This window comes from Sceloporus occidentalis, unplaced genomic scaffold, assembly GCF_023333645.1.
Source record: "Sceloporus occidentalis isolate IW3139 unplaced genomic scaffold, rSceOcc1.0.p SCAF_1, whole genome shotgun sequence".
NCBI lineage: Eukaryota > Metazoa > Chordata > Lepidosauria > Squamata > Phrynosomatidae > Sceloporus > Sceloporus occidentalis.
This window is the reverse complement of record NW_028316981.1, coordinates 116,125,372-116,153,369: the sequence shown is the minus strand read 5'-3', so window position 1 is coordinate 116,153,369 and position 27,998 is coordinate 116,125,372. Positions and strand designations below refer to the sequence as shown.

The 27,998-nt window shown below is 38.9% G+C and overlaps 2 protein-coding genes across 6 annotated transcripts; one reads left to right on the top strand and one right to left on the bottom strand.

The window, feature by feature from the left end:
• Position 1: 1 nt before the first annotated feature.
• On the bottom strand, positions 2-20,255 carry LOC149321972 (pre-mRNA-splicing factor SLU7). 2 transcript variants are annotated; one of them, XM_089532163.1, is made up of 16 exons: positions 20,182-20,255; positions 18,720-18,904; positions 17,117-17,270; positions 16,678-16,758; positions 15,322-15,486; positions 14,354-14,422; positions 11,167-11,214; positions 9,963-10,094; positions 8,680-8,777; positions 6,492-6,559; positions 5,513-5,652; positions 4,960-5,121; positions 3,514-3,618; positions 3,324-3,395; positions 2,548-2,661; positions 2-2,353 (listed from the first exon to the last, which is right to left on the bottom strand). In XM_089532163.1, exons 2-16 carry the CDS (start codon positions 18,896-18,898, stop codon positions 2,174-2,176), a joined length of 1,767 nt encoding a protein of 588 aa, XP_089388289.1. In that variant the 5' UTR covers positions 18,899-18,904; positions 20,182-20,255; the 3' UTR covers positions 2-2,173. The 2 variants fall into 2 exon arrangements, with proteins under 2 accessions (XP_089388289.1, XP_089388299.1); XM_089532173.1 differs by lacking the exon at positions 20,182-20,255 and adding an exon at positions 20,013-20,089.
• LOC149321971 (securin-like) lies at positions 19,924-27,985 on the top strand. Of its 4 annotated transcripts, none has more exons than XM_089532211.1 (7): positions 19,924-19,938; positions 22,309-22,476; positions 23,477-23,587; positions 24,288-24,463; positions 26,750-26,840; positions 27,079-27,228; positions 27,488-27,985. In XM_089532211.1, the coding sequence occupies exons 3-7, from the start codon at positions 23,497-23,499 to the stop codon at positions 27,571-27,573; spliced, it is 594 nt and encodes a 197-aa protein (XP_089388337.1). In that variant the 5' UTR covers positions 19,924-19,938; positions 22,309-22,476; positions 23,477-23,496; the 3' UTR covers positions 27,574-27,985. The 4 variants fall into 4 exon arrangements, with proteins under 4 accessions (XP_089388337.1, XP_089388321.1, XP_089388311.1 ...); XM_089532195.1 differs by lacking the exon at positions 19,924-19,938 and adding an exon at positions 20,472-20,538; XM_089532185.1 differs by lacking the exon at positions 19,924-19,938 and adding an exon at positions 21,454-21,560.
• Positions 27,986-27,998: the final 13 nt, after the last annotated feature.

The following is a 27,998-nucleotide window of genomic DNA, read 5'->3' as shown; positions in this document are numbered from 1 at the left end:
CTTTGGAAATTATAAAAATGTTGTATTTTAACAAATAATTAAAAAAGAGACGGAAAAGGATTCTTTCTGAAAGTTCTGGGCCATTGAAAAGAAACATCAGACATATCAGTTGATGGGATTTTGTGTGGGACAAGGAACTTGAAAACAGATTGGCAGTTTAGAGACAGTGAGGGACTTTTCTGTATTTTTGCATAGTTAATGCACACAGGCAAGTTTGACCAGGATCAGCAGATGCAGAAATGCACCAACTATGCAGTTACTATCTTACTCATGCCAGCTTACTTTTCACTGCGTTAACAGCTGTTGTTTGAGGATATAAAATATATGCTAGATCAAAGTTGGCTTCCTCTTCCCGTTCACAAGAGTGCAGTTTAGTTTTCTTGCAATTGAAATATTCCTTCAAATTTTAATTGCAAGTTACTTCAGGTACCATTTCCACAAAAACAAATGAACAGCCTCTTAGGAGGTGGAGATTGTATTCTGTTCTACAGTTCCCAGTCCTTGATGGCAGTCAAGTCTAAGAGGTGCAGATTTAAGAATAAAGAGGCCAAGCTGCCCTTGAGGACTGAAAACAAATGTTCTTTTTGAAGTTAAACCTTAGCCTTAGGACCCAGCTGTTAGTCACAACCTACAGGGCTTGCTTTCTACCCTATCACACGTCAACAATGTATTTCTGTTGTCATCATGAGAAATAAGTCAGTACCTATCCAAAATAATGTATGGACATCACTATGACAGGAACAATGGCAAGCTGGTAGGAAACATCAGTTTCTTCAGAACACACAGCTACTGACCGGAAAAATCAAGGGGAGCTTAGAAGGGAGACTTCAAGGTGAGATTGCTAAAACAATGTTTATCAGTATGGTACATTTAATTCTCATTTATGATTTAAGTGAGATTTAACTCCCACTATTAAATGATCACAATAGCTACAACAATTGTATTATTGTTGGTTACTACACCATGAATCTAAAGACTACTTTTGAATACATCTGACTTTGCATAGAAAAAACTGCCCCTCTTGCCTTTAATGTTTCCCATGGTCTCTGTTCCTCATCCCCTCTTTGCCACTGTCTCCTTGTGTCTCCCAACTGAATATCATTTCACAAATCTTATGAAGTGGAATCTACTTAAATGTATTTCACAAAACTATTTCTGTTGTTGAAATCATGTAGTTTCATGTTCAAGCTTATTCAGAACCATTAAGTATTAGGACCTATCATTAGATGAAGCTTCCTGAAATTATTCTTGACGGCTGATATAACAAGAAGAATACATATGCTTAGCAGCTATATGAAAATCTGTGAGAATCCAGGATTTTTTCCAAAGAACACAAGGGAAGAAATGGTATAGCTCTTATAAGCAAACACAAGGCTTGTTAAAAGCAGCATCCAGCAAAATTAGCTTACCCATAGCAAAATAGGGTATCAAGTAGTACATTTCAGAGCTATTTCTAAACAGTTTGCCTTCAGTGTGTATGTGCAGTTCTAAATGGATAGAGTAGACCTTGGTGGTTTTGTAGCCATCTCACATGTGCTGTGTGTAGGACGAGACAGATACAGGCAGGAAGAAGATACTTCTCCAATTATAAGATGTTTTCAGAGATGAATAAAAATGTGACAGAATATACAATCCCCTTAAGTCAGAGCCCTTTGAACCACTCAAGATGTTTGGCATACTAAGATGAAGTCTGATGAGAAGCTGTCAACAGCTAAGCTTATAATTGTAAGATAGATTTCAAAAAAGTGGCTCTTGTAGTTCTTGATTAAAAACAATGTTTTCATTCTTCAGAGGTTTTACACCTTTTGCATTAACTCAATATAATCTCTACCCAGGAGTGGGTTACACACGTAGACATTTACCAAGCAGAAGTTACACATTTTTTTCTACTTTGCTCTCTTTTTTAACATATAATACCTTAGATTGATAGTAGCTTTTAATAATTCTTAGACTGGTTTTGAAGAGCAGGTGTGCCATACTCAATTTGACTGAATGTCAAAAGATTCAGGTATTTACAAAGGAGAATGCTGTACACTGTGCAGATGTTTCCAGGTCCAACCACATATTTTTTTCTCTCAGTCACATGTTAAAGAAACTGGCAGAGGTTTGTCCATTGGGTCATGAAGTATATCATCACCAGAATCCTATCGACTTCCAATTTCTTTCTCCAAAATTACTGTCCCAGGAACGAAGCCATAGGATCATCTGGTCGCTGCCGCTTCATTCGGTAAGCCTCCATTTCCTCCTCTGTTGGCTCACGGCTTTCATACATGCTATTGTATGGCCTTTTTCTCTCATCTAACTGCATGATTTCTTTCACGTGAAGGAGACGAGCTTCTTCTGCATTTAATGCCTGTAACATAATCCAAAACTGTGTTAACAACAGAGCCTAGAATGTGAACATTTACTGAAACTACCAAGGAAATGCAAATAACCAATGCAGAAAATGACTGTTCGCTGAAAGACAAGAATAGAAAGAAGGAAAAATGGACGTGTAGTTGTGATTAGCATTATGAAGATCAAGTTGCTCACTATGGCAAAGTATACCTTTTTCAATTTTTCCTGTTTCTTTCTCTCTTCTCCCTCACTATCAGAACTTGTGCTCTTCTTATGCTTTTTCTTTTTCTTCTTCTTTTCCTCTTTTTGTTTTTCTTGGTGTATCTGTTTAATGTAGAAAGGGTAATAATATAAAATAGATACTGCAGAGGACAGTGCAAAGATTCCAAGCTGCATGGAATTTATTTATTTATTGGATTTATATCTCGCTTTTCTCCCAAAATGGGATTCAAGGGAGCTTACAATAATTTTAAAAGGATAGAACTGCAACATTACAAAAGTTAAGAGAAATTAAAAATAGTTCTAATATTAAAAAAAACAGTTACAAACACAACATAGTTAAAATAATTTCAGTTAAAAAAATTTAAAACATTAATTTGCATAGATAGTTGCTATGATGCACATATAAAGCTTCCAAGTGGCTAGAGATTTTCTTATTTGCTATACCATGTATAAGACATCTGCACTTTTATAATATGCACATGGGTTCTCCAGCACATTTTTTGTAGAGCTCTGTAGAAGAACATAATAAAGCCAAATGCAATGGAGAAGCACCATAAGGATGGCAAGGAACCCACCTATGTTGCAAAGCTAGTAGAAACTGCATTTTATATTCAGTACCTTCTAAGTATTAGGATGAAGAAAACATAGTATTTGTAAAGATGAAATGTTAATCACTACTAGTCTGATCAACAGAGCAATCTTTTTGCTGCACATCACTAGACTTTTGTAGAAAGCAAGGCAGGCAGGAGAAAAAGTCAACCTACCTCTACAAGAGTTTTGGGTTTGGACATATACTCCTCCTCATGCAGGTCACTTGGCAAGTCTCCATCAGTATTCTGAAGAAGAAGCAACAGAGTAGCAAAATTAGATTTCACAAGAAAAGACTATTATTAGGCTGGCTTAAAAAAATGTAAAGCAGAAATCTATAATTCTAGTAGATAAGCCAGTTCTTACAGTGAGTTCTTTTCCAGCTTCTCCTGTGCAGTATGAATACTTGACAAATGAGTAGCAGCATTTGTACCCCCATTTGCCTTCTTTCCAATAGGAACCCCAAATACACTGTAGGCAAAGACAAAACAAAACAATATGAAGAAGAAAAATAGCAAATTATATATAATTTTATAAACATGTTTCAAGAAAAACACAACATACACAACATTTTCTAGAAACAGAATATCAGTCTCCTCAGATATATAAAACCCCGAGTGTCACATTTTCAGCCTAGGGAAGCATAGCATGAAGCCATCATTCCTCTGTATATGAAAGAAGTCCTTACCAAACATTTCTAAGGTTGAAACAAAAAGCAGTTCATCCAGAATACAGAATGTGACCCACCCTAAAAAATTCAAAGTCTCTGACTGGCAATAAAATCTTCTACCTGTCTTGTATTATTATCTTCCAAATCTAGATGTACAAGTCTGTAGTGATAAGAAAAATGTCAATAAATGTTCCTTTAAGTCCTACTAATATATGTGAATGAGAAATTTAACCATTTGTTTAATTCTACTAATGAAATGAGGGGGATATGAAAATGTTTCTTTTTAGTGGGATTGTGTCCTTAATGCATTTACAATCATGGCAATTTATGGCATTTCTTGTATACCATTATGACACCATTTCATTTATGTATGTAAAAGAAATATTTTCTTAATTGTTGCTAACAATTTTTACATTTTATACCCCCACTGCCCCATCAGGAAATGAAAATTGTTGCAATTAGCTGAACCAGCCTTTTCTATACTGTACTATTACTCATATTTTCTCTGTAAGCTTTTGCTTTTATACATTTTATACATTTACCTCATGTAAAATTCTGAATAAATCATTAGCAGAAGTAAAACCAAAGAAAATATGTATTAAGACGATCTTCAGTTCCTCCCAAATTAGTCAAGATTAAGCCCCATTGAAATGAATGCAACAGTTATCATGATCAACACATCACATTCCTTTCTAAAGAGCTTAATAATTGATATCTCTTAAATTAGGGCCTTTCTTTTAGAAATTACTGTTTACTTTGAACGTGCTTAGAACAGAAGGACATTCTGCCTCAGTTTCTCACTTCATTATAATTTTGCCAAGGAAGAGTGTATTCAGTGACTCAACCAAAGTCACTCTGTCAAGTTGCATTTCCACTTAGCCATGAATCTCAATGGGTGATGCTGGGCCAGACCCTCTGTTTCCACCTGACTTCATTCACACCTTTGTTGTGAAGATAAAGAGGATGGGGGGGGGGGGAGATGAAAGACCAAAAATATATTGTGTACTTGCTTGAACTCCTAAGAGAATAAATAAACTGAAATGTATAATGTAAATATACTTGAGTATAAGAACCCTGCTCGAACATGATCAAGTGTATTGCACAGCCTTATTTTTTATTAAAATCTTTTTCTAGGTGCTAACCGTGTGATTGTTGATCGTTACATCTTCCTCATATTTAGAACGAGCAACAGCTTTCTCCTGGCCTTTAATAACTGTTCCATGTCTAGAATATTCCACATAATCTTCTGTCTGAGCAAGCAGTAATTCAGGTGGTGGGGCATCCAGATGTTCTTGTCCACCATACTAGAAAAAAGTTTTCAAAATATTTAGTGAAATACTAGTTAACATGTAACTATATAATATTTTACAGGCGCTTAAAATACTGTTATTTATATCTCTCTGTGTCTGTACTTCATTAAAGAGATCACATGTCACATGTCTATTGATGATTATACTCATTCAGTATAAATCACTACAATAGAGCAACAATTTGCAGTACTGGGCTCTTTTAAGTAAATGCACCTCAAGTTTAGAACTATACATCAATTTCCTTTCCAAAAGCATACTGGCCTTTAAATAGTTTTAGCAAAAGTTTCTGTCATTTGACTTTGTGAGAACTATAATACTAAAATATGCACGTGCAAATACCACATACTTTTACAAAAAAGACATCTTCAAGAACACCAATACCTACCTTCTCTAAGATGCTTTCTTTCTGTTGTTCTTTAAAGTCTTCTTTTTTCACTTTGAAGGATTTATACAAGAGTTCAAGCTTTGTAGGGTCTGCCTGAAGGTGAACTTCAGAGCCTTTTTCATAGGCCTCCCAGGCAAACACTTTGGAGATCAAGAGAAGGAAAGATCATCAGTTGTTCTGATATACATGAATTTAAGCTATTATGTTTATCACAATAGGAACCTCGAATATAAAATTTTGCAACAAAGTGGGAGGAAGTGAAGGACAACAGCAGGGCAAAAAGATGGCTTTCTCTTGATTCACCTTTCTCCTTCTTGAAATGCTTCCCAGTTCCAGGATACTTACCATGGGTCTCTTGGAACCTGACTCTGTGGAGTCAGCTCCAAGGAGAGCCACTGCTCACCCAGTGCCCTTCTACTTTGATGGTCACTAGTGATCGGGGGAAAGGAAGTGCATCAGCTTGGAGAATATGCATTTTCCAAGGTCTTTTCCCACTCCGTCTAAGGAGCTGAGGGAAAAAGAGAAAACTGGGCTTGGAGGACACATGGATGTTGGAAACCCACTTTATGCTAAAAGGAAGTAAATTGTCTGTTAATTCCTATCTGTAAATGACTGGTTGATCACATGACTACATGCTGTTGTCTGCAGTCAACATTTGTTTGGCTGTGGATGGTTGTGTGTACACTCATGCTTTCATATCTGAAAGCTGGTCAAGCTTTTAAGGGGAGGGAGGTGTGCAAGTGACACTCTTTAATACATTCAGGATTTTTCTGAGTATTTTAGAATATGCCACCAATAGTGACTGATTCCTGCGATATTCCTTCCCCCATATACACAGCTACACATGCAAAAAATCCACCCTTCCTAATAGTTAAGTGGGCGTGGTTTTCTCCCCAAAACATAAAAGATCACATTTAAAGTATAGTTTATTAAGAAAAAATGTGTGACACTACTTGGGGAGATGTTAGCCAGTACTTACGCTGAGTCTGTGCCATTGATATGGTAGCTCCAGTGTAACGCACAAAGTTATCTCCTGCGTAACTAACTCTGGAAGAAAGGAACAGATTTGACCTTGTAAGTGAACATGTTCCTAGTATGGTTTGAACATACATATGCACAGAAAGTATAATAATTGTCTTATTAATTTATGACTTTACAATAAGAGAGCTTCCTTGTTCATGATGTGGCACTGGAATTCACCATACTTCTCATGCTGCATTTTAGCTAGGAGGAGCTACTTCCTTGTAGGCAAAAATGTGAAAATGACTTAATAATAAGATTTAGTGATACATAAGTTGACTTTCACCCAACACCCTGTGAAAAATAGTCTACTTGGTGTATCTCTGGGAGAAACCGCTCTACTTATCAACATTTTCATGTTTGTAAACAGGAGTAATGTGCACAATCAGTAACTGCCAAAACACTGTATGAAAAACAACCTTTTGATAACATCTTAAATGAAAAAGAAATTTCTTGCTATCTTCTTTCAACTATCTTACTTTCTGAACTACCCTAAGAAAATGAAAAAAGTGTTCACACAAGCCACAATTATTACCTAGCCAGTCCCCCACAGAGCTCACTACCAGGTCTTCCCCATCTTCCAAGCCCTCTGCATGTGCCTGAGCACTTAGAAGAGGTGAGAATAATTGTGCACCTAGAGGCCATTTTCTTTGCCTCAGTCTCAGTGAGCCCTGGGCAAACTCTCCAAAATATCAAAACCCAAAAGCAAATAATGGATGTGGCCAAATGTCAAGTCAGCCCTCCCTATCCATGGATTTCTTATTCATAGAGTCAACCACCCATGGCTTGAAAATATTTTATTTTAAAAATATATCAATTCCAAAAATTAAACTCTTATTTTGCCATTTATATGAGGGATACCATTTCATTATGCCATTGTATTGAATGAGACTTGAGCATCCACAGATTTTGGTACCCATGACGGCTCCTGGAACCAAAGCCCAGTGGATACCAAAGGCCCATTGTACAAGGGCATCCTGCACCTTTAAAAGAGATGAATTGCCATCAAAAAGGCAGCCCATTGTGTTTGAAGAAGGGCCAAGGGCTGCAAAAACAGCTTTGATGGGCTGCAGGCCACATTTTGTCCACCCTGACTTAAGAGTTGGCGATTTATCTCACCAGCTCTAAGCAGATAAAACAAACAAACAAACAAGGTTAATTTATATACCGCTTCATACCACCTAAGTGGTGTCTAAGCGGTTTACAACTGTTAGCTAATTTGCCCCCAACAATCTGGGTACTCATTTTAGCGACTTGGAAGGATGCAAGCCTGAGTCAAGCTTGAGCCCTTTAGCTGGTCTTGAACTCGCAACCTTGTGGTTTTGAGTGAGTGGCTGCAGTACAGGTATTTAACCACTGTGCCACTAGGGCTCCCTCCTATATTATCCAAGCTGAAAGGATGGAAAACTCTGCCTTGCCCTTAGTTCTGTGGTTTAAGAAGAGGCCCTGACAAAAGAGGCAAGAATGAGAAACTCCAGCAATTTCTTTCTCCTTCCTTACTTGGATACACAAAGTGCTTAAAGAAGGGAATACAAGTTGCTAGACATAATGCTCACTGGAGGTCTTATGACCTGGGATGTGGATGCCTGTGTACCATATTATTTATTCTATAGTTTATGCTGTAGACAAAATTATAACTCTAAAGAATAATAATTTGCTCTCAAAGTGGGTGGTCTGGTACAGGCACAAAATCAAATTCAATGAAGTTCATAATATGAAACCAGTACTGGCACCAGCACCGCTCATAATTTCCACTGCTATATACTGCTTCTTTGGCAGGAAAATATTTATGTTTGCAAAGACACACAATTTAATTAATTTAAATTTGTTACAATTTATATATTGAGAATAAAAATTTTGCCAAGGCAGAATTATATTACAAGTAATATAAACATTCATTAATAAAAGGTACTATAAAGCATTATTCGAAATCACAGCCTGCAAGAATCTGTTCCACAGGACAACTGATGGAAGTAGGATCTGGGATCGGTTTAGCAGAAGTAGGAGCCTTTCTTTCTTTCCCTCTCTTGCTGCCTCCCAATCCTTCCTGCTGGTGGCAATGGCCATATATGTGTGTAGAAAGGACAGTCCAGCCCACGACATAGTCACTTTGTCAAATTGTTGAAGCAAGTTAATTATAGACTTACTCATCTGGATTCTTTCCTGCATTGGCATATGGATTCTCTCTCATTGCTCTGGTTTTGGGGTCATAGTATGCAGAGTTGGGGTCTAGATTCCGCAAGTACTGGAAAAAAATCAGAATGCTGACTTGAAACTTTTGGTCAGGTAATAAGAGTACCTTGATTATATACTTCTGCACAACACAGCTATTCTGAAAGCACAACTCAATAAAACAAGGGTTCCCAAAATGTTGCTAAATTTCTCTTGAGAAGACACACCTAAGTCTCCTATAGGTCAAAAAGTCATCCCAACAGCTTAAAGTGCACCCAGTCTGTTTGAACTGGGATACACTCTACATTCTGTCACTCATCACTATGCTATCAACTAGGCCCCATTCAGATATTTTAGGAAGGAATCCTGTGTTTCAGAAGAGAAAGGGAGAGATACATTTCTGTCTTTTGGCCTCTCCAAAAAGCCAATGCAATTTTTGATAGATGCTGTTTATCCACCATGAAATCCTCTTAGATCCCATATAGAAATAGGTAAAATCAACAATACAGTAATACACAGTATTATCTTTACTCACCTGGAGGCAATTTTAATTTACCTCAGACATATCTCTAATAAAGCCCATTAAGAGAAATGGATTTAACTTTCCAGCTTTGAACATGCTTATCACTGGAATAAACTTATTACTTCATTACAAGTGAAGATAAAGCAAACCCCTTTTCTTTATTTTATATTATACCATTTTTACTAGTGTGCATTATCAAAGCATGAATCTTGAACCCACAAATCACTGGTCCTCTAAGGAGAGGCTCATGCCTTCAACAAAGGCTGAACTGAACTGGATTCCTGTCAAAACTCAGGGATAAATTCAGAGGTATACAGAAACACAGGCAATATGTATTCAAAAATTGATATATTTCCTCTTCTGTGTTCTCCACATAAGTGAAATGCTGTGGAAGGCAACTGACATTTTGTTTTCCAAAGGACAGCTCTAGCTTTGATTCAGAAAATAAATTTACTAGGACACTGTGCTTCTAGACAAGATGAAGAAGGAACTTATCAGAAGTTGCACCAGTATTTTTACTGCATATTGATACTGTGTTTGTGGCACCAGCATTCTGGATTTCAAGGAACAGCTTGAGAGTCAGCCCTAATTGAGAAATCCCTGTTCTCATTGCTGCCTGAATAGTAATAGTAATTATAGCTTGGAAAAATAAAAGAATAAGCAATTAAGACAAGGAGGATAATGACATGGAGGACAATAACTAAATAAGGACAATAGTTCATGTGCATCTCTTACTTTAGCAGTATCTTCTCGAATACGCAAGTTTCGGACTGTAATTCGCCTTTTGGAATCAAAATTTTGTCCAGGCATATCAATATCATCTGCATATTTGTCTTCGTCTTCTCCTTCACTATTATGATCTCTTTCCTGAAAATGCAGTGAGACATATTTTTTACAAATTTTTTTAAATGAATTTTATTAATTAAAATAACATCACATCACATTCATCATATAAAACAAACAGACAAAAGAAATCTTTGAAGGGTTCAGAGAGTTTAAGCAGACAAAAAAGTAAACTGCATATATTGTGGGATTTTCTTCTTATCTTCATATTCTGGGCATCTTATGCACATTTGTTAGTATCTTCTTTCATCGTCCTTCTTGTTCTTTCTCCTTCTCAGACCTTCTCCTTACATAATCCAACCTACTTAAATCCTTCTCCCCTTCTACTTCGCATCCTCTTTCAAAATGCAGTGACACATATTAAGCAAAAGAGTAGTGAGGGAGAATTCACATGTAGCTGACCACATGTAGCTAACCGCCTTTGGTTACATGCAGCAAAAAATAATATCTACACGGCTTTATTAATGGAAGGATAAACAAAGTTGACTAAATACTCTGCAAATAAAAATGCATGTGTATACAAGTCACATACATACATGAAAATTAGGTTAGATGCAGTATTTGTTGGTCAAACAGCCAGGGTAGAGCCAGGAGGAAGGAGGCAATTTTAGCTGATTTGTTCTCACTATGTAACCTGTTGGGCCATCTTCCACTGATCTGTAGGGATTCCCTAAACATCTAAAATAGATTTGCCTCCTTCTTATCACCAGCAGAAATGAACCACTGGATCACAAAGCTTCCACACACAAAAGAAACTTTACACCTGTGGGACACAAATGTCAAATCCAGGATTTTAAAAGTATGCTATGATTTGAGTATGATCTGGTTTGCCAAAGACAAGTTTAGTGTTCCATCAGAGCAGTGTGTTCCATCAGACCAAGATTACCAGAACTGGATATTAAGCTTTTTTCAAGATGGCTCATATTACCCAGATGAAAGGGCAACAAACATCTTGTCAGGTCTGTTTAAAAAGAAAAAATATTTTAAAAAACCCCAACAACAACAAAGAAAGGAAAACACTCCCAGAACATGATATCTCAAGCCCTTTACGTGGGACCTCCCCCATGTTGTGCCTCTTTACAATATGGTTTCTTACTGTTTGTGAATTTGGTTCTTCTTCATCCCATCGATGTCGTGGGGAGTTCTGCAACAAACAAACAAACAAACAAAAAATGTATCGGTACAGTACAGAAAACTACATAGCAAAGTTGAGGGAGGAATGAAGAAGAATGTCATTCCTGAGATAAAGTACAGAAAACAGTTTTAAAAAATATATTCTACTGGAATTTAAAAGCCAGAAAAAAAAGGCTACTAACTTGCATTTTAATTATGCAAAATATTCCAAAGAGGGTTTGCAATGAATCGGATTTGTTTCAAGTTGATTAGTTCCTCAAGCTACTAACAAAATATTTGAATAAAATTTTGGAACACACACACCTTTAAACAACCTTTTCCACACCAACTTCAGAAATTAATGTTCTTAAAAGATGGACTATTAATATTGGCAATTTAAAGGGTTAATGAGACAATTAAAATGTTAATTCACTATGAATCCTATTTTATAGTCAGGTTACTATTTTTGAAGATGGACATCTACAGTTTAATCACAACAGGTTTACAACCTGATATAGTGTGTAATGAACAACACAATTACTGGTAAAACACATTACAATGAGACAAAAAAAAAAAAAAAAAAGGTCTGTTTGGGGAGAGGGTCCATAGGTTGATACAGCACTAAAGACAGCACTGCTCCATTGATACAGCACTGAAATTCTGGGAGAGCTGTCAGTTTTGATACTACTAAGCTAGACAGACAAGTGGCTCATAAGTACTAATTATTAGTAAGTTCTTACTTTAAAAGCCCATTTCTTTGCTCATATTTTCCTCATTTTTGAGACTGTAGTAGCATTTTAAGCTAGCACAGTAAATGCTCATAAAATGCATTTCTTCATGTTATACTTTTATCTAACAATGATCAGGAAGGATCACACCGCTGATCTCCACATGTGTAAATCAGTCCTAGTTCTACTGGATTGAATAAGGAAAGGGAATATTCCCAAATGGAGAACATATGTCTCAGTCAAATTAGTGCACAAAACAAAAGGATAATTCAAACACAGGAAAAGAAAACAAACACTTAAAGCAAGGTTGAGGAATCTCTGGATCACAGCCCAACATGGGCAGTTGTTCCATTCCGTTTAGACAGCAGTATTTTCTCAAAATCAGCCGCTCCTACCAAAGTCAAATTCCCTCCTGATAGGTCCAAAACACACTGCAGAAATAATCCAGTTTGAAACTGCTTTAACTGCCCTGGCTCATTGCCAGGGAATCCTGGGAATTATAGTTTATTCTGGCACCAGAGTTCTTTGACAGAGAAGGCTAAATGTCTCACAAAACTACAGTTCCCAGAATTCCCTAGCATTGAGCCAGGGGAGTTAAAGTGGTCTCAAACTGGATTATTTCTGCAGCATGTTTGGATCATAGTAATTCATTCTGCTGTTTTGAGAAACATAATTTGCACCTTGTACACTGCAAGCACTCTGCCCACATCTTGGAAACATGTCTTCAACCTAACTATATATACTAAAAAACATAGGGAAAAAAATCTTTTATTTTTTTTTTAAAATTAAAATACAACATTCTTATAATATTGAGAGTTTTCACTTCCTTCATCACTAAGAACTCAAGTATCATCTTATGGTTGTAGCAGAAAAGAGCAAAAGCAAATTCACTTTGGTCAAGTAAAAGATTTTGCACTCCTAAATTAAAGGACTGTGTAATTTCTACATTGTATAATTTCCTTCAATCTGGAACACAGAAGATTAATGTCTGCACAAAGAAAATAAATCTGCATGGAAAGTAACGACTAGGTTTTGTTTCATAACTTCCTGCTTTAAAGAATGCAATCGAAACAGTTAGAATAGCACATTATTTACCAGAACTCTAGTTTGAAAACTGGTAAATACTTAATTCAGAAACTTATCACACACAGTTTAAAGTAAAGGTTTTTGAAGGAAGATACTCCTGTTTTGCAACAGAAAATACCCAATTACAGATGGTATTAATGCAGTGCAATTTTAGGCTGCATCAATAAAAGTATAGTGTTTAGATCAAGAGAAGTAATAGTGCCACTCTATTCTTCTCTGGTCAGTACCCACCTGGAATATTGTGTCCAGTTCTGGGCACCACAATTCAAAAAGGACGTTGAGAAACTGGAGCGTGTCCAAAGCAGGGAGACTAAAATGGTGAAGGGTCTGGAAACCATGTTCTATGAGGAACGACTTAGGGAGCTGGGGATGTTTGGCTTGGAGAAATGAAGGTTAAGAGGTGATATGATAGCCCTGTTTAAATATTTGAAGGGATGTCATATTGAGGAGGGAGCAAGCTTGATTCTGCTGCTCCAGAAAACAGGACCCGGAACAATGGATGCAAGCTCCAGGAAAAGAGAGTTCACCTCAACATTAGGAGGAACCTCCTGACAGTAAGGGCTGTTCGACAGTGGAAGACAGAGAGTGGCGGAGTCTCCTTCTTTGGAGGTCTTGAAACAGAGGCTGGATGGCCATCTGTCAGGAGTACTTTGACTGAGATTTCCTGCATGGCAGGGGCATGGACTGAATGGCCCTTGTGGTCTCTTCCAACTCTACGTTTCTATGATTCTAAATTATATTCTATGTCCTTTTTTCCAGGAGGGAAAGAATATATTTAGAACAGCTGCTGTTGTTAGGAATATTATGGAACAGAATAGTTTATAAGTCAAGTCTTTAACTCCAAATCCTCATGTTGTATTTGTGTATGGACATGCTTATTTAAACATTGTTATACATTATGTTGTCCACTGTTGTTTGTCCACTTATGGATGCCATCGCCTTAGTCTTGTTTAGGAGACTCAAGACACCTGAGGCCTGGGCGGTTACAACACAATCATTATCAGCTCTTTTTTGTGCTTTTGTTTTACTGTTTTACTAAATTTCAAAGTAGCTGTTTTAAAAAAGCCTATGACTGAACTCCAAAAACATAAAATAAAACCAAAATAATCACAATATTATCCCACACAGAAACAGTTCTCTTCTGAAGCTCTAGTATTACAAGCCATACTGCCCCCTAGTGAAGAAAGGCAGAACTTTCTGCAAAATGAAGGGAATGCCTAAGCATTTCTATAGGTTGGTTTACAGTGAAAATTTTGTCTTAAATAAATATTATTGCTATCATTGTCCTATGGTAAATGTGAAAAGATAATGTAAGAAACAAGAAAATTCACACCATCTTTGGTTAAATTCACTCACCACCTGTTCTGTCAGTTTCCCTGAAGCAAGCTCCTCCTGTAGCTTCTGTGCTTTCAAAGTACGTTTAGCCTATTAAAAGGAAAGCAGGATTACTATTCACATGGTATTTAGATGTTCCACAGCAATTTCATTAATCAAACAACCACTAGTTTTGTCTACTTTTACTGTGGGATTAAAGGTTATATTATCCAGAATTATCAACCATTAGTGGAGGGGAAAAACACCTTTCATATGGTAGTTTTCTTTAGAGTATATCTTTCATTGGATTTGGTCTGAAAGCTACTCTTCATTTCCCTTACTGATTTTATTAAGACAATGGCTAACAATGGTATGCATTCTATGGTCAACACTAACCAGATTCTCTCCAAAATTGAGGATTGAACTCAGAGATGTTTGTACAAATGGAAAAGCATGGTCATCAATGTAATGGAGTTCTGCCAACTTCTCTCAATTTCCTTATTGCCCTGCAATCTTCTCTGCTCTCTTTATATGTTGTTCCACCAAGTTCTTTGACACTTAGTTGCAATTTGAGGGGACTAAAGAATAGTACCAATTTGTGGATTTCAAGGGAACTATGGTAATAATTAATCTTAGATCATAACTATGGTTAAACCATAATTAAAGATGAGAAAGTACATACAGTGGAGACAAATCTTTATAGAGTTAACATTACATTTGTTCCAGGTCAACCAAAGATCATCTTAACAATAAGATCATCCACTACAGTCTAACATACCTAAAATGCAAAATTAACTTCCTTATTAATTCTAGGACTGGTGGGTAGCTCAGTAACTGATCACAAGTGAAATTTGTGGCATTACAAGGTAAGAGGGAAAGACTCCTGTCTGAAAGCTCGGAAAGCTGCCTGTCAGTGGAGACAACACTGAACTAGATGGACCAAGGTCTTTTTCACTTCAATTTATACCACACCTATTCAATGGATCTCTATAAAAGTAACACCTACTTACTAGATCAACTTTGGCATATTCTTCTACAATTTTCATGTGCTCTTCTGGATTGTAGCCATTCCAACGGTCTCGCTTTCCATCATAATCAAACATCAGTTGAGGCTGCATGTGCTCATCCGGGGCAATGTTAGTTCCTGTGTATTTTGCTCCAACTCTTCTGGGTCTCTGCAGGGAGCAAAAAATAACATAAATTCTGCATCATATCCTTGTTCTTTGGAATGGGAAATGGAAACATTATTACTGATGTCTGACAGTGGATCTTAGGGAAACAACAAAAATCCTGCTGAAAGCATCACACAATACAAAGTACAGTGTACTTGTGTCATATGCGGGTGGCCTATTCAGCTTATGCTGAAAGTCATGCAACAAGGAAGAAATGGTGTGTACTTGTGGTGTGCGCGTGCCCCCACGCCCGAGCAGCATTAGTTTAAATGGGGCTCAAGCATACGTGGAATTTGTCTTATGTGGTGAGTGTGTGTGTCTGGAATGGATCCCCCGCGTAAGACAAGGGCACACTGCATTATTTTTCTGACTTTTCCCTCCTGCACATACTTTCCTGATTTTATATATATTTGCAGTTTCCATGTGGTCAGGACCCATGCTGCACTGCTAACATTAGAAACAAGTAAACCACATAGGACAAGTGAAAAATATGGTTCCTTCTAAAGCAAACCTTCACTGGCTACAAGGTAACTTCAACTCTGACATGAAAAGGGAACTATGTGATCTGTCAATCCAATGTAATTTTTTGTGCATGGAAGCGGCAATCACATTGGTATGGCGTATATGGAAAATAACTGCTTTCTGCTTCCTGCTGGCATGAAGGAATATTCATGCTAGTTCACCCTTGGATATAAGATCATTCCACATCTAGTTCAAAGAGACACTCCCATGTGGAAACCCTTCATCTAACTGCTAGTCCTTTTGAGTAGAGCCACCAAATCAATTGTTAAATGATAAGTCAACACTCATCTGAATCCCATTAAATCAATGGGTTTACTTCAGTTGGGGCAGCAATTGGTCTTTACTTATTTTCAATATGGAAAACTGTATATCTGAATCAAGAGATGCTTCCCACGTCTCCCAGATTCCTACCCAGTTAACAAAAGGAATTTATTTGTTGGTCTTCCCATCCCATGTTGTCAGCTGGTGAATTATGTCTTTATGTTTCAAGAAAAATAGGGTAAATCTGAAGCCTAAGAAAAGAACAGTATACAAAAATATAAGACTATTTTAATAACTATTTTACATGTAAACCAGATCTGTATTTAAATTTGATACAGTAGTATCTTATACTGACATTTGCAAAGTGAGCAAATCCAATTTAAATGAGTAACAACAATTTCTAATGTTTACCTCTAGACAATCCTTTTTCTTGTGTGTTAATGCACCACAGTTCTCACAGGCTCCTTTACGGTATTTAGTTGCAAAAGCATTCTAAAAAACACAAACACAAATGAATATTTCATAGCAACAGCATATTTAGTTTTTCCCTTCCATTATTGAAAATATGACAGTACCAATTTGACTCCACAAGAAACAGCTTGGTTAGCCAAATTCCATTGCTCTGAAATGCTAATTGTAGGCAATTATATCCTTAGCTAGAAGTATAACCCAACAATCCATCTGGTATAAAACTGTCCTACACCATTTTGTACTTGGAAAGCATGACAAACTGCCAATCTTTTGAATGCCAGAAATGAGAACACACACACACTTACATATACACACAGCAAACTGATTAGAGCATATTTTAGTGTGCAACTATAGTCCCTTATTACACATTGTTACCTACTTCTTTGACTCCTCGCTTATACCATTCCCCCAGTGATGTAAATTCACGTTGCTTCTCTGGCTGAGGTCGCTGATGCTTTAGTGTAGGTCTTTTTGAAGGATCAATATACCAGGGCACTGAAGAAATGTACTGAGGAATATGAGGGTTGATGTCCCTGTAATAAACAGAAAACAGAACAGTCAGTATATACACTTATCTGGTAGTAGGCTCACTCGAGATGGCAGAACATATTTCTGAGAGAACAAGCAAGAGAGTATTGCTATACAAGATCAGAAAAACTGCTATTAAAAGAAAGTGTTGAAAACTCATTAACTAGAACGGTGACCTACAATCACTAGGAGTTCCAATTCTTTGTAAGGTATTGAAAAAAACATTAGGCTGAACTCCCGTTAGTGAATTACTGTGGAGTAAGTCCAACTTAAGCCGCCATAACCCACTTTTTGTTTGTTGTTTGTTGAGGTCAATATTCTGCACAATGGCCAAAATCCTCCCCAATTCACCTTTTCAGAGAGGCAGCCCCCAAACACAGCCATTTCTGTGTTGGTGGAGCGCAGCATGAGTGGCACAGAAATGTACAGCTATTCTCCTCTGGTTGCGTGTACTATGACAGGTATCCTCAGGGAGCTCCCAGCAGTACTTGAAAGGTCCCAAAGGATGATGTTATTATTGTACATTCAACTAAAGGAGAATAGCTGGACACTGCTCTGCTGTACCCTCTTGTTCTCTTATCAACGTGGAAATAGCCATCTTGTGATGCCTCTCACGGAAAAGGTGGATTTTCAGTGTTTGAACCAGATGTCTTGTGGCTACATGCTGGGCTAGTACCAATGTCTCAGCTTCTTTGTTTACTTACTCTGCAGCATGTGTGAATGTTCATGCTGACGAACTGTTGCTGAGGCCTGACTAGCTGGCTATGTTATTGGGCAGGGATTTCTGACTGGTTGGTGGTTGTTTATTTTTCATAGATATTGCGGTGATGGCTGTTTTTCCCCTTGCAGCATTGACTTTCTTTTTCTTTCTCCTCCCTACTTCCCAAGCCAGAGTGGACACAGAGGATTTTCCACTGGTGTAACTTCAACAAGTCTGTCTTCTCACTGATCTTTTCACTCTGTTATATTGCTTGACAAGGCTCCAACTCTACACAAACATACTAGAAAATAAGTTCCACTGAACTCAGTTAGCCCCAACAGAAAAGACAACAACGGCTTCAAACAGATGACCCGAAAGAAGTGGTTTCAGGACGCTTTGGGGGCATGGTGTTTAGATGACGTACACCCCGGAAGTGACCGGAAACTGTGCCGTGGCTACTCTAATGGGGGAAATGCCAGACTAAAAAGAACCAGAAATAAACTTGTCTAACCCAGAAAATGAGCACCTTTGACAGTGTATATAAACACCCCAACACAAGACTGGTCCCAAAGGAGCACTTCATCCTAACCTGGTGTAAAAATACACCAGTGCAGGTGTGCATTTAAAAATGACGGAGCTGGTGGCGGCAATGCAAAAAAGGGAAAGTGTGATATTTCCAATGGCTGGTAAGTACTACATATGCAGACCACAAAGTCCAAGAGGGGGCTTATTAAGAGCTTTACACAAGACTTACTTTCCCTCTTCGTCCACTTCGGCTGGTGCATTGCCCAGTTTACGCTGTTCTTCCAATTCCTTCTTCTTTCTCCAGTCCTCCCTTGTCATCTTCTTAGGCTCTTCTAAGCCATTTGATCCCCCACCTGGAGGGGTAGCAGCTATTGTTTCCATACTCCCAGATTCCATAGTCTTTTCCATAGTAACCTATTCAGATAAACCAACAACATAAACACATACAGATTAAGAAATGTCAAAAGGACTTATGGACAACCTCCAAAATATTTATAGCTAACCACATATTCAGCATTTTGCATGGGCATCTTCATCAGGCAAGATGTTACAAACCAAACAGGAGAAAAAACAACAACAACTGGAGATGTTAGTCAGATGTTGAGATGCAAGTGGACTTTACATTTCCTGGACTCTGAACATCTCCCTATTGCCGCATGGCCAGAAGGAGGAGGAGGAGCCTGCCTGAAAAAGAGAGCCTCCCCAGCACACCATCCTTACTAAGGACTGAAACAACATGCAGGCATCTGACTAAGATCTTCAATTGCCCCCCCCCCCTTGGTTTGTAACATCTTGCCTGATGAGGAAGCCATTGAGCTTCCAAAGCTTGCAACAAGTATATTGTGCGTTTCAGTGGGCCAATAAAGGTATCAGTGATGGATTTTTGTTTTCAGTTGTGCTGTGTGCCTTTGAGTCATTTCTGACTTATGGCAACACTATCGTGTCTTCGTGGCAAAATTTGTTCAGAAGGTTTTTGCCATTGCCTTCCTTTGAGGCTGAGAAAGCGTGACTTGCCCAAAGTCACCCAGTGCTTTTATAAATTCAGGAAACCTCAGAGGCCACACTGGCAGTAAATGCCATACTGCTCACAGCTGGCATCAGAACCCTGTTTCTGTGGACGCTTTCCATGAAACCACAACAGTCACAGCTTGTTTTGGTAGTCAGCAAATACAGCTGTTCCGCATGTTTGCGCATGACGCATTGTCAATATGTATGTGCTCAACGGAGAGCCAGCGTGGTGCAGTGGCTTGAGCATTGGATTATGACTCTGGAGGACAGGGTTCGAATCACCGCTGGGCCCCGTAGACCTAGTGGGTGGCTTTAAGCAAGCCACACTCTCTCAGCCTCAGAAAGCCCTGCCATAGGTTGCTCGCCTTTGCTGGAAGAGACCTGAAGGCACACAATAACAACAACAGCAACAACTAATGGATATTTGGATTTAACACACGGTATAACCCTGGCTATACCTCACACTGCAGCATCACCACCCACCAGCCACTATTGGGCCGCCCAATAAAGCTACCCCTGCTCTGTGGATTGTGGATGGCGCTGTCCTTTGCGATAGGGCCACCTCTGGAGAGGCTTAGGTGCAACCCGTTCTGTGGCCCTCTCAAACCCCAAAAGCAGACTACAAAAACCACAACACACACACTACTTCCGGTATAATATGACAGCCCCTGCACAAGACTCACCTGAGGGCCAGCAGCCTCTGTTCCTAAAACTCGAGCAAGGCTTCGGTCCTAACCAGGCCTCACTTCCGCTTCCCACAATGCAGCGCGCCGCCTCATTAGCTGCCTCCCTTTTTTCTTAAAGGGGCAGGGCTCTGTTTTTACTCAGAACGGCCCTCCCTCGATTCGCCTTCCCTTTAAGAGATTTTGGACTTCAGCTCCCAGAAGTCTCAGCCATGTTGGCCAAGACTCTGGGATTATGGGAGATGAAGTCCAAAATTCCCTTAAAGAGCACTGTTTAGGGACCACTGGTCTACACTGTACAAATAATCCAGTGACACCACTTTAACTGCTCTGGCTCCAGAACCACAGAACCCCGGGGTTTGTAGTTTTGTGAGGCACCAGCACTTCTCTTTTGGCAGACAAGGCTAAGGACCTTGGTTCAAAACACACTTCAGAAATAATCCATCTTGAGACCGCTTTAACTGCCCTGGCTCAGTGCTGGGGAATCCTGGGATTTGTAGTTTGTTGTGGCACCAGAGCTCTCCTTAACAGAGAAGGCTCAATGTCTCACAAAACTACAGTTCCCAGAATTCCCTAGCATTAAGCCAGGGCAGTTAAAGCGGTCTCAAACTGGGTTATTTCTGCAGTGTGTTCTGGGCCATAGTAGTGCCCAAGGTCACCCAGCTGCTTTTTCATGCTTAAATGTAGCTTTGGACCCTAGGGGTCCTTTCACACCAGTGTTATGAATCCAGTTTAACTGCCATGGCCACATCCTATGGAATCCTGGGATTGGAAGTTTAGACAGGCCTAGGTCTTTTGGGGGGATTTTCAGCCAGGAAGCTCCTCTGGTGCCCCTAACCAAACTCAACACTTCAGGGCTTGCATCCACACTGGAGAAATAACCCGGTTTGGCCCCCCTTTAAAGCTATCTGGCTCAAGGCTATGGAATTCTGGGAGTTGGAGTTTGTTGTGGGGCCCACAACAAACTCCAGCTCCCAGAATTCCATAGCCTTGAGCCAGATAGCTTTAAAGGGGGGCCAAACCGGGTTATTTCTCCAGTGTGGATGCAGCCACTGAAGTTAAAGCGGGGTCATAGCACTATAGTTGTGGATGGGTCTCAGCTGATTTCCTATATAGTCCACCACACAAACCATTACACCTGCCCATGATACGGTCAATTTTAAGGACAACATAAGTTGGAAACTACTAGAAGGCACACAACAACACACACAAGTCCAGCCCACCCTCTTCCCCCCCACTAATGGTTTAGCCAAACAGCCAATCAGGATCGTTAGAGTCCTTTGTGTAGGGAGAGGCAGCCAATGAGGGACAAGCTTAACGATTTAAAAACGGTTCCTGTACCAAGCTGAGCTGCTCCATTATCTTGCTTTGAAGGCGCGGTGAGTGGGTTGTGATTAACCAGCTGGGAGTGGGTTTTTGTTTTTTTAAAGTGTTCAACTTTGGTTTCTCTTTTGATCTGGGATTATTATTTTCTTAAATTAAAATTTGCTTCATGTTTTAGTATTCAAGAATGTTTGTTTCAGATTTAAGCCCCCCTCCCTAAAGCAATAACATAGAAAGGACAAGGAATACAACTGCTATTACTACTACTAGTAAATAGAGAGCCAACATATGGCATAGTGGTTTGAGTGTTGGGCTGTGACTGGAGACCAGGGTTAATTTCCCAGCTGGGACACCCACTGGGTGACCATGGACAAGTCACACTCTCTCAGCTTCAGAGCAAACCTCAGAACAAATCTTGCCAAGAAAACTCCATTATAAGTTAGCTTTTGTTGGCGCCGTGTACCTTCAAGTTTTTTCTGACTTAACTGTAAACCTCTAATTGGAAATAATTAGCAAATTTCTTCAGAAGGGCTTTGCCATGGCCCTCCTCTGAGGCTGAGAGAGTGTGGCTTGCCCAAGGTCACCCAGTAGGTTTCATGGACAAGCTGGGATTCGAACACTGGCTCCAGAGCTGTCATCCAATGCTCAAACCACTTCACCATCCGGGGTCCCATGTTTACCTTAGAGTCACGATAAGTTAGGAATGACTTGAGGGCACAGCAGCAGCAACAACAACAACAACTAATAATAATAATAGTAATAATTTATGTGTTTCAGTGTTTGTGTGTTCTTTTTCTTTTATAGCTGCTTCTGGTTGGTTGAAACTGCTTTGCTAAAGACCTCAACTAAGATAGTCCTGTGTTGCAAAATCATACTGCTGTGTTGGCTTGGCATTGTCGCTTTGCGATTCCAGTCCAAATCTTCAGCTTTACAACAACTTCACTTGGTTCCCTTCTAGAGACTGTAGTTTGGGTGAGTAGTAATGTAAGACAGAAGCTATATAATTTAAGCCAGAAATATGAGTGTGCTGCTAGATGTTGATTTTATATGAATATATCTCAAACCCTTGTGACTGTTGAAACAGTGGCTTCATGGAAAATGTTCACAAATGTCAAAGGGACTAATTTTTGATTTATTTACTTTTAAAGAACTTTTTCTATATTTGCAAATTGACTTCTACTAAGTATTTTAAGGATTGTAGTGGTACAAATAAGCTGTCAGTTTTTATTTTTCTGATGCAAGTGACTGGGAGCTAGTGAATGCTGTCTTAAGTCCAAAACAAGCTGCAGACATAACCCAGCTTGAGACTGCTTTAACTGCACTGGTTCAGTGTTAGGGAATTCTGGAAACTGTAATTTTATAAGACATTTAGCCTTCTCTGTCAGAGAGCTCTGGTGCCACAATAAACTACAATCCCCAGGATTCCTGAGCACTGAGCCAGGGCAGTTAAAGCAGTCTCAAACTGGGTTTTTCTGCAGTGTGTTTTGGACCTAAAATTCTTTATACAAATTGTTGGACTGTTTGTCCCAGTTCTGCTGTGGAAACTCTGTCATGGTAAACAGTCTGTTGCCTTGGTCTAAGGAATTCTGTAGGCTGTTCTGGAGATAAACTCTCACTTACCAGTGAGACATAATTCCTTCCAATGCTGTCTCTCATGGGCTGAAATATTCTAAAGGCATCAGATCTGTCTGATCTTGAAAGCTAAGCAGGGTCAGTCCTGTTTAGTGCTTTGATGGGAAACTGCCAATGAATACCAGGTGATATAGGCTATATTTCAGAAGAAGGGACTGGCAAATCACCACTGATTTTTCCTTGCCCAAGAATCCCTATGGAATGTATGGGGGTCACCATAAGTTGACAGGCAATTTGAGGATGCTCATGCACACACCCAAACACGCAATGTTGCTCATATTTCTGAGACATTGTTAAGTAAGCAACATAGGATGTACTACTGCAATTGTATCTGTTTTAGGGCCATCTGATGCAAAGGGAATGGCAACGCGTATATTTATAGACAAAGAAAATGGTGACACTGGTGTGGTTACTACTTCTAAGGATCGACTGAGACTCCTGACAGCACCTTGTGAGTAGTAAAGTATTTATTTCACGCAGCTTGAACATAGTTGCTAACAACATTCAAGGTTACATTTCATAGGCAGCCAAATTACTGAATTGCAGTAGATGAGAGTTTCATAAGTGCTTGAATGAGAGACTCTCTGGATACCCTATCTATACTAATTGAGTTCCACGATGGATAGGATAAAAATGTATGCTTTAAGAAGAGACTTTTAATAAGGCCTCTATGTAAAAATCAGCAATGAGCAGAGGACAGTTCTTTTACCATATCAAATACCTTGTAGATGAAAAATAAGGTAGAAAGAACAGAAAATATGAATTGTTTTCCTTTCTATTTCAGTCATAGTAATACTTTCAACACTGAAAACTCTCCCTTCCTCACTTTGTAAGTCATGAAGGATGCACAGGGTTGAGAGATACTGTCTTAATGCTGATTTCTTCCCCACTAGACTTTCACTTGTCCAAGTGATGAAGTCTACAGAGCTTGTATTAATTCCTGTGTAGCCTTGCTTTAGAGTAGCATAATGGAAACTGCACTTGCAACAACTGTCATCTTCCTTGAATTGCTGGTGATATTAACAGCAATAGTCATCAGTAATTCTGTGGCTCACCTGGGCGCTCTGTCCAGTGCAAAACTACATATAAATAATGAAGAGGTTTTTGAATCCTAGGCCTTAAGTTTGTTGGATAACTGCTTCTTTCCACAGCAAAGAATTCTGTTGAAAGGTCTCATCCTAAGACTCCCCTTGTTGGAAGGACAGCTAATGTAAATCTAGCTATTGTAACCTCTCAATCGGTCAGGAAGGCTCTTGGAAATGTGAATAGGCCTTTGTCAGCAACAAAGACTCAGTTTCCTAAAGGAAAGAAGTTATTTACAAAAAAGGTGAGTAGAACTGATATTCTGTTTTGTTTATATTTTATTGGCCCAGCAGTTTCAACAAAAGATAAGGACTCATCAGTTTGTATTAAACCTAATGAAGGAACCTATGGTCTAATTTGCCTTGCTCATCCTCTTAACTGGGAATGTGAATAAGTTGGGGAATGCCTCCATTTCCCCCAGTTAGAGGTGAAAATAGGGAGCTGGTACCTAGGCTTACCATCTAAAATGTTAAAACACAAAGCACAATAAAATGTTTGTAGCACTACAAACATCTCTTGCCTTGTACTCTTTGCAAAGTGTGGGTGGGTGAGATACAGAATGGATTAAACATTCAAGACTTTCGTACCACCTTGTATAAATGCTCTTCAGCCTACCTCTGGGTCTTGGAGCTAGTATCAGTGTGCTTGTTCTCTTCGATTGGGGTAATCCCACATGAAATCTTTGGGACCAGCAGTATCAGGATGCATCATCATGTTTCCTGACATCTGGAGTGGATAGGTGAGTTATTTAGCCCCATCACCTGATTTGCGTTTCTTAAAATGGTGCCATTGCCCTCCACACTTAGGGTGCATTTGACGATATTTAGCAGCAAAATGTTATTTGTAGACAATATTTTTGATTCCTTGTGGGCCATTGGCGACTGCATGCATGCAGCCCATGGGCTGAACTTTGCCTATCCCATGCTAAATCTATTAAGTAGTTTTCAGTTTATGCTTTACTGTGGTATTATTGTGAACAGAGTAGTTATCATGGTGAATTAACTAATGGGTACCTGTAATAGTTGTGGTGTGTATGATATTTTGGAATTAAAAAACACGTTGTGACCGCACACATTCAAATATCTTGCATACAAGTAAACTGCAAGATTCCAGTCTGGGTATGGAGTCCATCAGACCCTCTCACCAGCCATGGAAGTCAGACCATAGATAGGTCCTGAGGAGTAATTAATCATTTGTTCAAGAACTAAAACTAACTCCAAATATACTATGAGGAAATTGAAAACATATCTCCAAAATACACTGGGTACTGCTGAATACAAAGATGCATAGAAAATAGCATGGTCCTTGAAGAGAGGTACACATCTCTCTGAAATACCATTTTGTTGTTAACTGCCATTCAAATCATCTTCAAATTATGGCGACCTTATAAATGAGAGATGTTCAAGTCCCCCTATCATCAACAGCCCTGCTCAGGTCTTGCAGACTCAGGGCTGTGTCTTCTTTCATGGAGTCTATTCATCTGGAATGCAGTCTTCCTCTCTTCCTACTGCCTTCTACTTTTCTAAGTGTTACTGTTTTTTCCTTGTGAATCATGTCTTCTCATGGTAAAGAGGTGTTAGAGACTGCAAGAGGAAGAGAAGTAAAAACCTTTGCAAGTTGTGACTTTGGATCTTGTGACTGTTTCAATAGAAGAGAAAACAGATTATGTAGAGCAAATCTAGGGGTCCTTGGAGGAGTGTGGAAATGTTTTTAAAAAGAGAAAGCTGTAGCAAAGTCTTGATCCCAAATGGGGATTGTAGAGAAGTAGGTGTACCCTAATAAAAAAGCAAAATGGAAGAAAAAATGTTGAAAGGAAGAAGTCATAGAAAATGTTCTGTTCAAATTGCAGAAACCTACATGGTGGTGGGGGTGGAAAATGTTTTGGTTTTTTGCTGATTTGCTATAAATCAATTAGAAGAAAAAGTATCAGCGGTAGTTGAGTTTTTCCTTTCTTTCTGTGGCATTGGAAGCTCTGTGTAGTTGTTTCAGAAAGAAAACTGCTTTTCTGTGTTTAGGGGCTGGGGGTGAGAGGAACCTGTTCAGAAACCTAAATGATGGGAAATTGCTCCGGTGCTAGGGAATTCCTTTGTAATCCTGACTGTAGTCCCTTGAGGTTATTCCAGCAGAGTTTGCCAGAAACTGTCATGTTTTCCTGGATACACAGAAGCATAGAGTATCTGTGGGACCTCTATTTAATGTATTCCCCCCCCCCCCATTTTTTTTTCTTCTGCGGAAATCTTCCCAGAGCAGCTTACATAAGATTATGTTTCTTTAGAAGTTTCTTGCAACAGGTTTACAGTATAAAAACAAAACAAAACACAAAAAAGGGAGAGGAGGCAAGCAATGAGCTCCATTAAAGACCTGGAATGTTTCAGAGATGGGACAAGCCACACAGAGCTGTTCTCCTAGCAGCTTTGACCTAGATAGCAGAATTGACATTTGTAAAAGGCCCAAGAAACTGTACCAGATGAAGACACAGCTTCTTGCAACTTCTATCTTTTTTTAACTATCTCCCCCTTATTTTCACAAGGCTACTGAGAATACAAATAAAATTGAAGGCTGCAGCATGGTTCCTGAAGACTGTCCAGAAAAAGAGAATCTCTTTCCCTATAATCCTCTAGGTAACAACTAATTATAATCTTCATCTTGGCAAAATGGGGATGAGAGTGTGATTATATTGCTGAAGTGTCAAAGATACTGTGGTAAATGGAATTTCTATGCTAGACCAATGGGGAGTAAAGTGAACAGATTCAGTACATGAAACACTGAGGCAGCTTTGCTACTGGATTAAGTTTATCAGTGTTCCTATGCCATGATGGAATAGAAAGCAACATAAAATAATGTGTTTTTTTTTAACAGACTTTGAGAGTTTTGAGGTTCCTGAGGAGCACAGACTGAGCCACTTGTCATTGACTGGTGTTCCTCTCATGACATTTGAAAAAGCATCTGACCGACTTACAAGCACAATCTCTGCACCCGTTGATCCACCTTTGATTTCATGCTGTTATGGTAAGTTGTGCCTTTATCTTTATTTTTCAGACCAAGTTAAGGCTTGAAATGTTCTACTGAAAAGGTGCAGAATGAGACTGAGTTGAGCAAATATTGTAAATGGAATTTGATGGCTTCCTAGTAAGAGCTGTCAAAATGTGGATGACTAAACAAGTGAATATAATGGGGTCCTGAAGTGATGTTAGGTCACGGGACAATCAAAACCACCAGAATGTAACTAACGTGAAATGCTGATTATATTATTTTGGTACTGTTTCAGATAATCTGTCAGATACTCTGCAATCAACTAAAGATTTCCTGGCTACCCTGGATGATATAATAATCGATCTTCCCCCACCCTTGTAATATATAAAGAAATGATATTTTTAACTGAATTCAAAGCTTTATCAGTTTCACCATAACACTGAAGACTCTGTTCTGTTTAAGAGGCTAGAATTACACAGCCATTGAAGTTCCATAGTTCTTATTACTTAGATAGGTTGTCTGTTGCTTTTGATTTAGAATTCTACAAGAGACTAGCAGAATCCCATAAGGAACACCAGATAGAATTTTTTTTAAAAAAGGTGACATCAGGTTTCAAAGTGAGTACTTGGGGGAAAAAGGCTTCCAGTTATGGAAGACACCTCAGCTTCTGTCTTCTTCCTTGTTGGGAAGTGCAGTGCTTGAAATAATATTACTAAGGGGGTACTTTGCATCTCTAAATGTTGGTATATATAGTTATAATCCAATTTTGTCAGTGGCAATTCAGATCTCTTCAAATTATTATGATG